Raw genomic sequence first — 13,390 nt, 5'->3', positions numbered from 1 at the left:
GTGTTCATAAACAAACGGCAATAACAGTATTTTTCGTGGCATGAATATTAATAGGAACCGGAGCAAATAGAAAAATAAATTCACAGTTACCGAAGACGAGGAGAGGAAGGGGATAAAATCAGTGGAGGGGGCAGGGGGATCGGGGTTTTATTTATAACCGAAATCGATTCGCCATTACGGGAAATCTCGCGTTGCCCAGGAGTCCAGGATCTGGTTCACGAAGCAATGAGGATAAATCGACCAAGTTTATTATCGAACCCCAAAGCGAACATAAACTCGTATCGTCGAATCGTCATTACGCAAATGAAATGCATGAATCGTTTATTTGATACTCATTGACCGGTCGCCCGATCCTTCCTGTGGATTGGTCGAACGATTGCTGATAAAATACAGTTCGCAGGTGCGTGCGTTTAACGAGTGATCCGCATTTCCATTTCGCCTATCCGGCATGAGTAGATTTTACAATATCCTTCGATCATGCTATGCGTTATGTAATCGGTCATTAATTAGCCTCATCGAATTTCCCTCGGTCGTTATGATCGCCGTTATTCCTGCCAGTCATCGATTTTCTCCGATTCATTTCGGACGCGTAATTATCTTAATCAATCCCTCGCGCGTGCTTTCGTGGTAACAGTTTGAAAATGACACCTGCCAATCATATATTATTCTGGGGACAGGAATTTCCTCCGATTGTTTATTGGATCTGATTGAGAATGATTGCAATTTATTGAATTATACCTATGTATGTGGAAGAACCGAGTGTTTAAGAATAGAATATGTGAATGAAAGGTATTTGGCAATTGTAGACTTTCGATGACACGTTGTTCACTATTACGAGAGCATGAATTTTCTGTGCGCTTGCTTATTGTGAGAAGTTGAGTTTCAAAGATTTATGTGTTTACGCACTTGAGTGTAAGTATGCGTGCTTGAATATAAAAGAGAGAAACGCATGGGCACTGAAAGATTTGGATGAACGTCGTTGCCTAAGATTCCAACGTTATATTTTCGTCGTAAAAAATCATATTTTACAGAACGCAGAAGCAGCTACGAACGCGTTGTGTTGTTGCCAGAAGAATCGACCAAACTGCAATACGAATACAGATCGATCATCAAAAGAAGCCGAGGCAGAGTCAACTGAACGATCCACCCGGCGAAATTCGGGAGAAAAATCCCAAGAGGAGGAAGCAATAGTAGCTGGATCGAGGATAGAAGAAGAAAAAAGACCGAAGAGCGTCGTTTCAGTTCGAAGATCCAATTCCAGCGACAGCGTTACCACGTACGAGGTCGGTTCGTCCAAAAAGAAATTCGGTTCGCTAGAATTTTTGGCGACGAGCGATCGCTTCAACCGAGCAAAGGTGACGGAGTTGAACGACGAAGAAGACGAAGTGAGCGAGATCCACGAGTCCGTGTTCGTCGACATCCCCACATTGGTTGCGGTTTTGATCAAGCCGGATAACAATCTGCAAGAATCCTCGGTTCAGATCGAGGAGATTTGTTCGGACGAGGTTGTGGAAGAAGAATCGATCGATGTGGATTTCGAGGCGGCTAACGACGATCACGAAGCGTTCGGCGAGTTTGAGAAACTGGACAGTATCGATCACGATGATAGAAGCAGCTCTGTGAACTCGTGTCACACTTTTGGGGACATCGAAGCGGAGGCTTATCAAAATTCTGAAAGTCATCAAGTAAAATCAGCTTCCAAACCTAAGCAAAAGCCGAAATTTCGTAAGCAGGACTCGGTGCACGTGTTTCCAACTTCTGTTCTTTCCAATCTACACACGTTGAAGAAATTTGGTTCGGTGGAGACGATCCAGAAGAATAGAGATCCTGTATTCTCGTTGGAAAGATCTCATACAAATTTAGAGAAACGTTGTACGGTTCCTGATAGAGTGAAGAAGTTAAACAATATCCGGGAGATCGATGATCAGAAGATATCGAATAGAGGTAACTGGTCCAAAGAACAGCTTCAACGAAAAGGTAGCAACGATTCGGATAAGAGTCTAAAAGAATCCAACAACCAACCTGGATCGAAGATAAAAAACTACGCGAGGAAGCCTAGTTTGGAGAACCTGAAGAGAAAGACTAGCAAGGATAGCAGTTCGAGTAGTTCGAAAGACGAACAGATTCTGATTTCGAGTCTGACTCGAGATAAACTATTGCGTAGAAAGAATTCGTTAGACCAAGAGCCTTCCACCAGGAGCCACACGCCTATTCAAAGAGTCAAACGCGCTGAAATCGTGGCGGCAGTTACGGAGAGACTGTACTCGAGTAGAAAAAACGTGGAGGATGTTCCAGGGATGCGGTCTCCTCCAGACACAGGCGAGGTAAAGTCTGTGGCCAAGTTGAGGCTGCAGGAGATCTCGAGGAAGATGCTGGGTAAACGTAGACGAGTCTGCGTGGACACTCAGACGGACTGCTCGAGGACTATTCGCATGAAGGACACTGCGTCTCTTACAGAAACGCCACGGATAGTCTGTCAGGATGTTGCAGTTCTAACAGATTATCACCAAGACTGCGAATACGTTTTGGGTCAAAAGACACCTGTTTTGAGAGTGAAAGAGACTGCTACTTCGACGGAGAAACCTAAGACGAACATTGTCAGATGTAAAGACGTGGGAAGTTTGGCGAACGATCTCGAAGAATACGATTACGAAATTCAGTCTCCGCGCAATGACTCTGGAATTCTTTCGGACGACACTCAAAATTACGCGGAGAGCAATTTAAGTAGCACAGAGGTGTCTGATCTATGTCAAGAAGCTGACAGAAGAGTGGCATACGCAGAAAGTTCGACGAATACGAGTATGTTCTCTTCTTGTCGTAGCTTTGCGGTACAGACACCGCGATCGGAAGTCTTTGGTCAATCATTACAGCGGAACAAAGCTCCTGCTTGCTCAAGACGATGTTGCAACCCCATCAAAGATTCTCAAAGTCATTCATCGATTAATAATTCTGAGAAAAGTGTAATTTCTATTTCACTACCGGATACCATCAACATTACCATCGAAACCATAAATACCGTAGATTCTAGGATCGCTGTGCCGGACAACGAGGCATCGCAACAAAATGCGGAACGTTCTACAAAGGACGAGGAAGCTCAAACCAACGAATGGAACGATCTTCGTAACGAGATCTTCTGTTCGAAGGATCAGACCACATCGACGCCTAGCCAAACTGATAGCAGGGTATTTCGAATCGAGAACATCTTTCAGGACCCTAACAACGCGGCCAAGTATTCGAGAACTGATCCGAATCGAATGCAGGGGACGAGGATAAGGAATTCCATTACTTTCAGGAATTCCCTAGGGACATCGTACGTGCCCCAGTCGAAGAAGCACGAGCCCTCTCCGAGAGAAGTTCACGCTGAAGGATTTATCAGGGATGGATTAATCACGGAGGCGTTTATCAACCGGAAGCGTAGTTTTAATTTGGAAAGAACACCTAGTTCGGCCGTTTACCAGGATCCTTGGAGGAACTGGCAAGTTCCTGTGTCATTGGTTAACACGATCCATCCGATAGATTCTTCGAAGGGTTTGGGAGTTATCCCATCTTCTTGGCAACCGGAAGTCAGTGAAATTCCGCTGGTCGAACAAAGTTTGTCGCATAGAAACTACGTTGAGGAATCACAGGTGGATTTTGATATGGATAATATCGAAGAGATCTCGAAGATGAAGTCTTCTTCTTGTAATATTAAATTAAATAATAATATGGATCATGAATATGGGTTCTCAGATGATAGTTTGGACTATAACGACAGTAACGTATGTAGCGAGTCGATGATACTAAAAAACGAACAGATGGTTGAGCAGCGTGAGAATTTTTGTCCACCTGACGTAGTAGCGCATACTAAGAAAGATTGTTCAAAATCTATCGAAGAGAAGAACGAATCTATTAACGATTTCGAAGACAATCAAGTGGAATTCCCTAAGAAGAATCTTACAGAGACAACAGAAGCTATTAATATACACGATTACAAATTTTTGATTTTGGGTAGGCCTTGTTATAACTACGAAGAAACTAATGACGAATCTAATATTTACTTGAATCATGCGAAAAGTTCGGGGAAGAAGAAAGTATCCTTCTCCAACTCCAACGTCCTCGAAAAGAAGTCAACTTGTGAACCATCAGGAACCTTGAAGTCTATCATTAAAAAGAGGATGAAGAAAAACATGTCCGAAATTCTAAACTCGGTACATTCTTCCAACGATGAAACTGACGATTCTCAGCAAGAGGAAAGGATCAATTTAACCTTGGAAAGCGAACGGAAAGGTGAGTCTGCGAGTTCAGAAGAAGACAAAGAAGATCAGGATTCGGTGAAATTCGAGCGAAATTCGAAGCAGAATCGCAAGAAGGTCAAGTTCTCCGTGGAAGAATCATCGGAGAACACGTGCAGTGAGTCGGACAGCTACGAGAATGTAGAGGAGGAGGAGGAGGAGGAGGAGGAGGAGGAGGAGGACGATGACGACGACGACAACGACGAGACAGAAAAGATCCTGCTCGATCGTGCGGGCAGGAACGTTCTCGAAGAGTATCTGAGCGAGGCGGTGACCTTCATGCGAAATCTGAACTCTATCAGCGAGTACGTGAACGGAACGAGCATGCTCGAAAGGTGAGGAACAATCGCGAAGGGAAACATTCTCGGCCCCGAGTCTTTGATAGGTCGAGAGTCTTCTCGAGAACTTCTGACGGTGCTTTAGATCCTCTCTTGACTCTGCTGGTTTCGATTTTTAGATTAAAGAATCTGCAGCGATTGTTTTTGTAGGACTGAGTGCGTAGATTATTTATAAAATATATTTTTATTTCATTAAGTTTATTAATTAGATATCCGTGATACAGCTCTGATTTAATAAAGAAACATTGTATTTTTATCTACATTTAGATCGAACTCTATTTAGTTTCAGTTCTTTAGATGGCATATTATAAAATGCAAATTATGTATCATATTTCAATATTATTGTATAATTTGACATTAATGGAAATATTATTTAATTATGGAAATATGGAAGTATTATTAATACAAATTATACATGATATTTCAATGTTATATTATACCGTCTAAAGTTAATGGAAATATTCTAAATAAATAAATTGATCAATTTTTTTCAAGAAATCCCTTGTTATGGACATCTGTGGGTTGTGGGCGAGGTGGACAACGAGGTGGTCGTCGACGGGGCTGTCTCTCCTCCTGGAATCGTGATTACTCAGAATTCGTAGGTCGTAAAGTCAATCCAAAGAACGACGATGACTATCTAAGAGAGGACGATGATACAATGATGTGCACGGATTCTTACGAGAGGTGTATGAAGGGCATCCAGAGGTTGGAGGATTGCATTCGGAGAGTCGACAAGCACAACGAGCTGCTTAGGAAAAAATATGGCATTAATTGCGAATCTGCTGGCGCTAGACTGGATCTAGCGAGTCCTAGCACAGAGCCTCGCGCGTCGAAGACGAACGATGACTTCGAGATTCTTCGTGAAACGGAAAGTCCTTTGGGAAGGAGTCCCAGTGTTATAGAGCAGAAAGAAGAAGACGATTTGGAGAAGAAAATCTTTAATCAGTTGATGAATGTCGCCAATTCCATCCGTTACGGAAATTCTAATAAACTTCAATCTCGTTTACTCGCTTCATCCGAATCTAATTCGAAGAGTCTTAGCTGTGGCTCGAAATTTCGTGAGAAATATCGTTATGCTATGAAAGAACCATTCTGCGGGGATGTTAAAGGAAATTTCAGTTTGGAAGAGACTTCGGACGATCGCAAAGATCTCACCACGTACGAAATAACAGGGAATCTATCCGTTGAAAAGACTTGTTCCGCCGAACAGAAGAACGATGACTTGGACTCTATTATGGAAGAAGATTTCTTACCTCTGAGAAGATTTAATCGTTCCTCTTGGTCAACTGATTTAGATCGTCCAACATTTAGAACAGATAGACAGGACGACTCGAGCAAGTACAGTTTTCTTTCGAAATACAAAGTAAACGATTCAAGGACCTCTGATACCACTGATTCTTTGGGGAAAATGTACAATATAAGGGGAAGCTTCCCCAAGCAACGAGTGTTGACCGACAGCGCGCGGAAAAGATTTCAAGAAACGGACGATTATTCGCGAAGAACCAGGGACGGATGTTGCAGGGTGTGCGCGTGTTCGAAAGATCACTCGGATATCGAGAGTACGCCCGGCGAAATCATGCATCTCAGGGATAAATTGAAATATCCCGGAAGTCCCAGGGCAAGATTTCTGGAGCTTCTTCGGGAGAGGCGACGAATAGTCGAGTGCAGCCGTGGCACGAGTGCCTCTTGAACGTGCCTTCCCTAGTCGTCCCTTTTCAACTGTAAAATGTATTTTTCTATTGTAACGCGTCGTCACAATGTCGACGACGACGTCCTCTTTGTAAATAATAGATTTCAGAACCTTTTGTAACGTTTGTCACCGCACCCACGACGAAATTTAACTTATTTATCTTCTGAGTATTCTATTAAGATCGTGTAATTCGCCCCTGTTCGTAATATTAAATTACTTTCTTTATGATTCTTCTTCTCTTCTCCTGTGGTAAGCCAAAGATTAAGACGGTGATTCATACGTGCATGACAGGCTCATATGTATGAAAATCATAGTGGCATAAATCAAGATTTTGAGAATTTTAATTTAATTTCTTCAGATTTATAATTTATCAAGTTACAATCCGATTCTATGCCGTGATTCGTTCTTATAATTCGAAAAGATAAAATAAATTTTTTATAACGATAATCCTAGATAATTACGTAGTGAACTGATTTACAGCCATTATGATCCTACACTTTCTATATGTGGCAGAGTTCACGAATTTTGGTTAAGATGGGGTGTTAAGGAATAATCTCTCTGGAAACGTTCCCTTTAGCTTCTAGCATAATTCGAGGGTATTACGAAATACTGATGCGATTAAATGCTGATACGTGTGGAACTCGAAATTAGGGGATAATTACTCTGAAACTCGTGAACTTTGCGATAATCGAACAAAGTTTTCGAATGAATCCATTATTTTATCTTAATATCCTTCGTTTTTTCTTTTTCCACGTTGAATCACAGAACAACAATATTTTTATTTTCGTTTCACCGATCAATCTGGCAGAAATCGACGCGCGTTCGTCAACGTTTTAACGACGATTTCGCGGTCCAGAAGGTTCGCGACACGAGCTGTGAGTAAATTACAGCTGACACAAACCGTGTTTCGCGCTTTGTTTGGTCAAAGAGCTGACGCACGTGTCGCCTCGATCCCAAGGAACATGGAAGCGGATATCGATGGCATAATCGCGACAGTAATGATCGCGCTTTTCCATCGAGAAATACCAGCATCGACGACAAATTTTGCATTTTTTCTTCGATATTGTTACAAGATTGACGCACGGCATGATTTTCGCTGGCGAAGCTACAATAGGCGGGAAAAGAAAACGTAAACTTATAAGAATCGACGAGGATAGAATTTTGATGCAGTTACACCGGGGCCGTGCCTTTTTGTCGAATATCCTCTCGTGTATGTTCGCAAACAGGCATCGTTACGCTTGCATCAGCACTGTAGAGAAATACGACGCACCAAACGCGGAACACGTGCCAATTTTCACTCTTTTTCTTGTTCGGTGCTTCTGTATATACCGTTTCAGACAGGGCAAAGAGGCAGGAAAGGCAATATTAACTAGGGATGAAAAGGGGTAATTTGTTCGTGGATCGTTTGAACGATCATTGCTATACATATTCTACTCTTCATGATGTAATTCAGCAATTCTGAATTAAGATATTAACCCTCGTTGAGCGAGCGTTGAACAACTGTCGTGATATTTTATCAAATACGATGAACTTGTTCTAAAGTATTCTCCAGCGGAAGCGAATTTCATATTCATTAGGAATTCCTTGGAACTTTTATAAGGTGAATGGTATTAGAACTCTGAAAATAATACATTTAAATGATGTGGAGTCGAACTACAAATTTACCGATGTGAGAATGTAACACGATACACGCGAGTTATATACCCACCACCGGTAGGTACAATTATTAGTGCAGATAAGGGAAATTAGGTTAGTATATCAATTCTAGTAACAGTTTGAGTGCATGTCGCAAAGAGGTGGTGACTCTGTTATCTGAGCTCTTCTAGGTCGCTAGAATTTCAATATCCAACCACCGTTTTGCAAACGGTGTCGCATTCTAGCGATCCAAAGTTATTAGGCTGACGTGATCATCGTGAAACGAAAGAGGCTTCGTTATTGCAGTGGTAACTCGCAAAGACTTTGCTCCGCTTACTAATGTTTGTAAACTGAAATTATCGCGTAAAAGGTTTCACGATTAGACAATAGATAGCGACGTGTCAGTGAGCGCAGCCGAGTTCGTTTCAACACGTGACGAGATTCGAGAGAAGCAATAAGGCTGCCGTCTGTAAGAATCGTCTATGACAAACATCATTATATATATAGCCAAATTCCATTTGTTTCGCATAATCACTTAATTCGTTACCTTTGACAATTATGGAACTGTTACATTTTATAAACAGTTTGATTTCTTTTTTTTGAAATAAATTATTCGTCGTATAGTTATACATATAAATTATAAGATTAACTGAAAAGATAAGCAAAGTACCTTTTGTAGAAATTTTAACGTTATCTTGAGAAGAGTATCGCGAGAAATAGATGAAATATTTAATAAAGAAAACTCGAAGACGAAATAATTTCATTCGTTATCTGTTTCGTTGAGTATTATCGGTTCAGTCGGGGTTATCTGTAAATTGAGGGCTAGTTACCATCACGATTCATGATCACCAGTTGATTTTGGTACGTCGAGGAGTACGTTTCTCCCTGAACTTAACAAAAATTGCAACAAGAGTTTCGAGACGTTAATCATGGTTCGTTACTGTTTCTTCACTGGAAACCGGAGTCAAAGTTCGTCGATTTATCCGTGCACATTTGTTCTCACGCGTTTCATTACGCGACTCGTGCAATTTATTTCTTCGAAACGACAACAAACGATCGATTGGTTGGCGTTTGATCGTGGTGGTATCGCGAGTGGAATATTAATAACGAGCTGTGTTATCGACAAAAAAGAAAAGGGAAATTACCGCGGAATTATGACAATCACGAGACTTTCAGCTCTCTTCTCGTGGAAAAGAGGTCGAAGGTTGCGACGATAAAGCACATTACCGCGATTACACGACGTTTCCCGATCGAATAAATAACTCGAACGATCGGTGAACGTGCAGTTGATTTTTGGCACATGTCAGTCCGCTTTCAATCTGACGATCATGAGGGATCTGAACCGAAAGTCTAACGGAGAGGACCATAGCAACGGTCAAGATTTCGATTTGATCGCGGAAAGTAGAAACAACGATATCAACTCATCGACGCTTTACGTAATTATCGTTATAATATCATGATCATTTGGCAATAATCGTGATAAGAATCGTCGAATGTCGTATTTGCTTTATTCGAGTCGACACGGCTCGAAACACGAGATGGAATTCGGATACCATCGGGATGAAAACGTGATGTCACCAAACGATCATCTCGGTGATCTTGTCTCTTTAAAAGACAAGACAAGATCGCGCTTTCCCGCGATATCTATTCTTTTGGTGCACGGTTTCAATCGATTCGAATGGGTTAGCTCCAAAAAGAACCGAAAGGTCTCGAATCATGTGCGTTTCTGTCTACAGAACAACGAGGATATACTTGATCCATACTGCGTCGAGGAAAATCCCCAAAAGATTACTTTCGAGGACATCACTTCCGCTGCGTTCAAAATCAAATGTGGAATCATTAACACTCCTTGCGTGGTATGATCTGAAATTTGCAAATTTGTTATTTCCATAGAAAATGTTTACTAGTTCTACCACCATACTCGAATCTTTATGTCACAATCTCAAATGAATTCTTCTTTTCCTATTATTTCGTAATTCATACTCGCATGAGTATAAATAGCTTCAACTCAAATTATATTCAATTTTCAGTATAATGACAATTGAGAAGCTTTCTGAAAAAGGGCTTCTATGTCTATATAATAATTATGAATTCTCTATAGATTATTTATAAACTATTTATAGATCGTTTATAATTATTATAAATTATCTTTCAGAACTATTAAAATTATCAATCGAAATGTAGCTAATATTACGAAAGTGGAACCAAATTTTCCAACGCAATTTGTTCAATTCATCATTTCGTCAGATGGATACTTTGCCAGAAAGTTTCTCGATTTAACACGAAAAAAGGAAAAAATTAAAATATGTCCCATTTGTTGTCAGAAATCGCGCCTGTCAGATGCGATGGGTATCGATTTGTATCTGAAGAAAGACTTCCTCCAAACAACTGGAAGTTTCAAGGAACGTGGCGCGAGGTATGCTCTAGTGATGCTGACCGAGGAACAGAAGAAGATCGGCGTGATCTCGGCCTCGCTGGGAAATCACGCACTCGCTCTCTCTTATCACGGGTACAAGCTTAATATACCAGTGACCGTAGTGATGCCGGTGGTGGCACCGATCATGAAGATCGCCGCTTGTCGACAATACGGTGCGAATGTAATCGTCGATGGTCTGGATATGGGTGAGGCAAAGCGTATCGCGCTGGGACAGGCGAAAGAGAATGGGTTGACGTATATAAATGGGTAAAGGCATATTCTACTTGCGATGATAACAGTTTGCTGCTGGTTTCATTCGCGGATAACGTAAAATAAAAAGAATATTCGACACGTGTTATTGATGAATCTATAGTGAATGGAAAATGTCTTTTGCTTGTTTCTTTTTTACGCGAAAGCGACGTCTAACATCTTTCTCTTACGATATTAAAAAATTTATTTTGCGAGATTAACATGTATTCAGAGATTTTTATTTGTTAAATTTTGAAAATAAGAAAATCGTCTATTACAAGAGCTGGCCATGCAAAAGAGCACCTCGTTTATATTATTTCAGGTACGATCACCCAGATATTATGGCAGGACAAGGAACTCTAGGTCTTGAGATCGTGGAGCAGGTACCCGACATAGATGCAGTGGTCGTTCCCATCGGAGGAGGTGGTTTGATCGCGGGGGTAGCTCTGGCCGTGAAAACTCTCCAACCAAATGTACAGATCATCGTGAGTTATCATGGGAATTAAACGAACGTTCAAGCTCGTTCATCCTCTTTTTAACACTTCTTTTTCCACATCGACGAGTATGAAACGTATTTTCGATGTAAACCAATATCGTTTTTCTGTCGGGTTCCAGGGCGTTGAGTCGGAACGATGTCCCAGTTTCTATAAGGCCCGAAAGGCAGATCGACCTACCTACACTCGTATAGATTCGACTTTGGCCGATGGCCTTGCTGTTCCTAAGGTTGGATACAACGCTTTTGCCACCGCGAATCCGTTGATCGACAAATTGGTCGTGGTGAAGGAAGAGTGGATAGCAATCGCGATCCTGAAGCTGGTCGAGAACGAGAAATGTATCGTCGAGGGTGCTGGTGCGACCGGCCTCGCCGCCATTTTGGCTGGTCAGCTGGAAGAACTGAAAGGCAAAAGGTCGTTTGATGTTGCACATAGTTAATTCAAGAACGAGAGCGTTTCCACCTTTCTGTCGCGTTTCCTGTATCTCCTCGATTTCCTTCCTTCAATTAATTTCAAGCTATAATTCTTTAACATTTCTTGTCAATTTATCAGTGAAAAAGATAATTGATTAAACTAAAAAAAAAAAATCTCTCGCAAATTCGATAATTCTAACAATAACTTTGCTTTTCTTTTCTAGAGTGGTGTTGCTTCTATGCGGAGGAAATATCGACACAACGATCCTAGGTAGGTGTTTGGAGCGTGGACTAGCAGCGGAAGGCCGGCTTTTGAAGTTTACAGTGACTGTGTCCGATCGACCGGGCGGAATCGCAGAGCTCTGTAGAATGCTGGCCAGCATCGGTGTCTCGATAAAGGACATCATGCACGAGCGGGCTTGGATTATGTCGGACATCTTCAGCGTGGACGTGAAAGTGGTCTGCGAGACTAGAGACCGAGATCACGCGGAACAATTGAAGAACATGTTGCATCAAAATTATCAGCGGGTTGTGTTCGGCACTAGTGACATGTCCGCTCTGAACTTACCTTTGAGCATGTAACACGTCGTTCTAAATTCGAACTTCCTGCGATCGTCGAATGACGCCAAAGAAAAGGATTCAACACGATTTTGAGTATTACTTAATGAAGCTTCTTAATTTCTGTGAGCGAAATAATCTTTTTTTTTATAGGACAGAGAGACGCACTATTTATACGAATATCGTATAACTATCTCATTGTTTGAAGTTCAGATACAGTTCGAATCCTTGTATATGTCATACTGAACTAGGTCCTGGCCACGAAACAGAGGAAACCGCGAACGTTCCGCATCGATTTCCATTGTACGCTCGAATTATTGTCCCATATTCCTGACTGAGGGAAGTTTCTATGCATCGATAAAGACACGACAGCTATGGTTGTTCCAAAAAGCGAGCTGCTCGCGTTACAAGCGAGCAACCCCTCTACGTAATTTGCATCTGAAGAAGGGTGGTTCGATGGCTCGAAATTTGAGAGCAGCCTCTACGCAACGCGCGTCACACCGAGGCGTAAACGTACACTCGCGAAATTTATTACTGTTGCCATGCTTTCGCGTTAGTTTGAGAGAGAGAGAGAGAGAGAGAGAGAGAGAGAAGTGATGAAAAGGAACAAAATTTCACCCTTCTGCTCATACGCTGCTTTCGTCGCGTTTTATGTCGGGGATACGTGTTGCTACCGCCACCGTACGGATACGATTGGATTTTTGCGTAAGAGGAGGATCGTAAAGCGTTCGTTTACGAGCTCAATAACGACGCAACCCCTTATTGCGAGATGACTGGCTGTTTGACAACTTGCAGCTGCTCGTTTTCGACGAACTGCGCATTATTCTAATCGTAAGGAACGTGGAGTGCAAAAATTGGATGGAGGTGGTGGTTGAGAAGATCATTTGTACTATAAAAAATATAATATTCGAAATACTACATGGTGTATTACTGTGATTAATAATAAAATGCGTAAATTACGTATTCATTATCTTCGAAGCCAAATAGAAAATGAAATATTTCTGTATGCAAAGTTTTCCACGCACGCTTCGTTGAAAAATGCGTATAAATTATTAAAAGTGAGCAATGAACAATTTACAAGTAAATTTCCAATAAGTTTGTTTCAGACATTCGCTGATAACTTTTTGGACTCCAGTATATTGATCGTAATGTAGCTCGAACCAGGGATTATACAACCACTATCTTTTATCGACTGGATATACACATTTCCACCTTTAAATAAAGTTGTATTCCGTTTCCTAACGATGACTCGCTTGGAATTCTTGTCTCTCAAGCTTACAAGCTCCGACTTTCTCTTAAAGCAACCAATTTCATTATTTCTTCTTA

At 41.4% G+C, this 13,390-nt stretch overlaps 2 protein-coding genes across 5 annotated transcripts in view; both read left to right on the top strand.

Moving 5' to 3' along the window:
* Window positions 1–6,527, top strand: part of LOC117205043 (kinesin-related protein 4-like) — a 28,218-nt gene extending 21,691 nt beyond the window's left edge. For all 3 annotated transcript variants that reach the window (XM_033443087.1, XM_033443089.1, XM_033443090.1), the window contains 2 exons: window positions 1,032–4,606; window positions 5,105–6,527. In XM_033443087.1, the coding sequence (XP_033298978.1) occupies window positions 1,032–4,606; window positions 5,105–6,299 (4,770 nt within the window). In that variant the 3' untranslated portion in view covers window positions 6,300–6,527. The remainder of the gene's footprint in view (window positions 1–1,031; window positions 4,607–5,104) is intronic.
* A 2,242-nt stretch (window positions 6,528–8,769) lies between these two features.
* LOC117205044 (L-threonine ammonia-lyase) lies at window positions 8,770–13,042 on the top strand. 2 transcript variants are annotated; one of them, XM_033443092.1, is made up of 6 exons: window positions 8,770–8,866; window positions 9,671–9,790; window positions 10,259–10,617; window positions 10,922–11,084; window positions 11,215–11,507; window positions 11,731–13,042. In XM_033443092.1, the coding sequence occupies exons 1-6, from the start codon at window positions 8,864–8,866 to the stop codon at window positions 12,086–12,088; spliced, it is 1,296 nt and encodes a 431-aa protein (XP_033298983.1). In that variant the 5' UTR covers window positions 8,770–8,863; the 3' UTR covers window positions 12,089–13,042. The 2 variants fall into 2 exon arrangements, with proteins under 2 accessions (XP_033298983.1, XP_033298982.1); XM_033443091.1 differs by lacking the exon at window positions 8,770–8,866 and adding an exon at window positions 8,966–9,370.
* Window positions 13,043–13,390: the final 348 nt, after the last annotated feature.

The sequence above is a fragment of the Bombus bifarius genome, unplaced genomic scaffold, assembly GCF_011952205.1.
Source record: "Bombus bifarius isolate JDL3187 unplaced genomic scaffold, Bbif_JDL3187 scf7180000007986, whole genome shotgun sequence".
Classification (NCBI taxonomy): domain Eukaryota; kingdom Metazoa; phylum Arthropoda; class Insecta; order Hymenoptera; family Apidae; genus Bombus; species Bombus bifarius.
The sequence above is the reverse complement of the archived record's forward strand: the minus strand, read 5'-3'. Positions and strand labels throughout refer to the sequence as shown.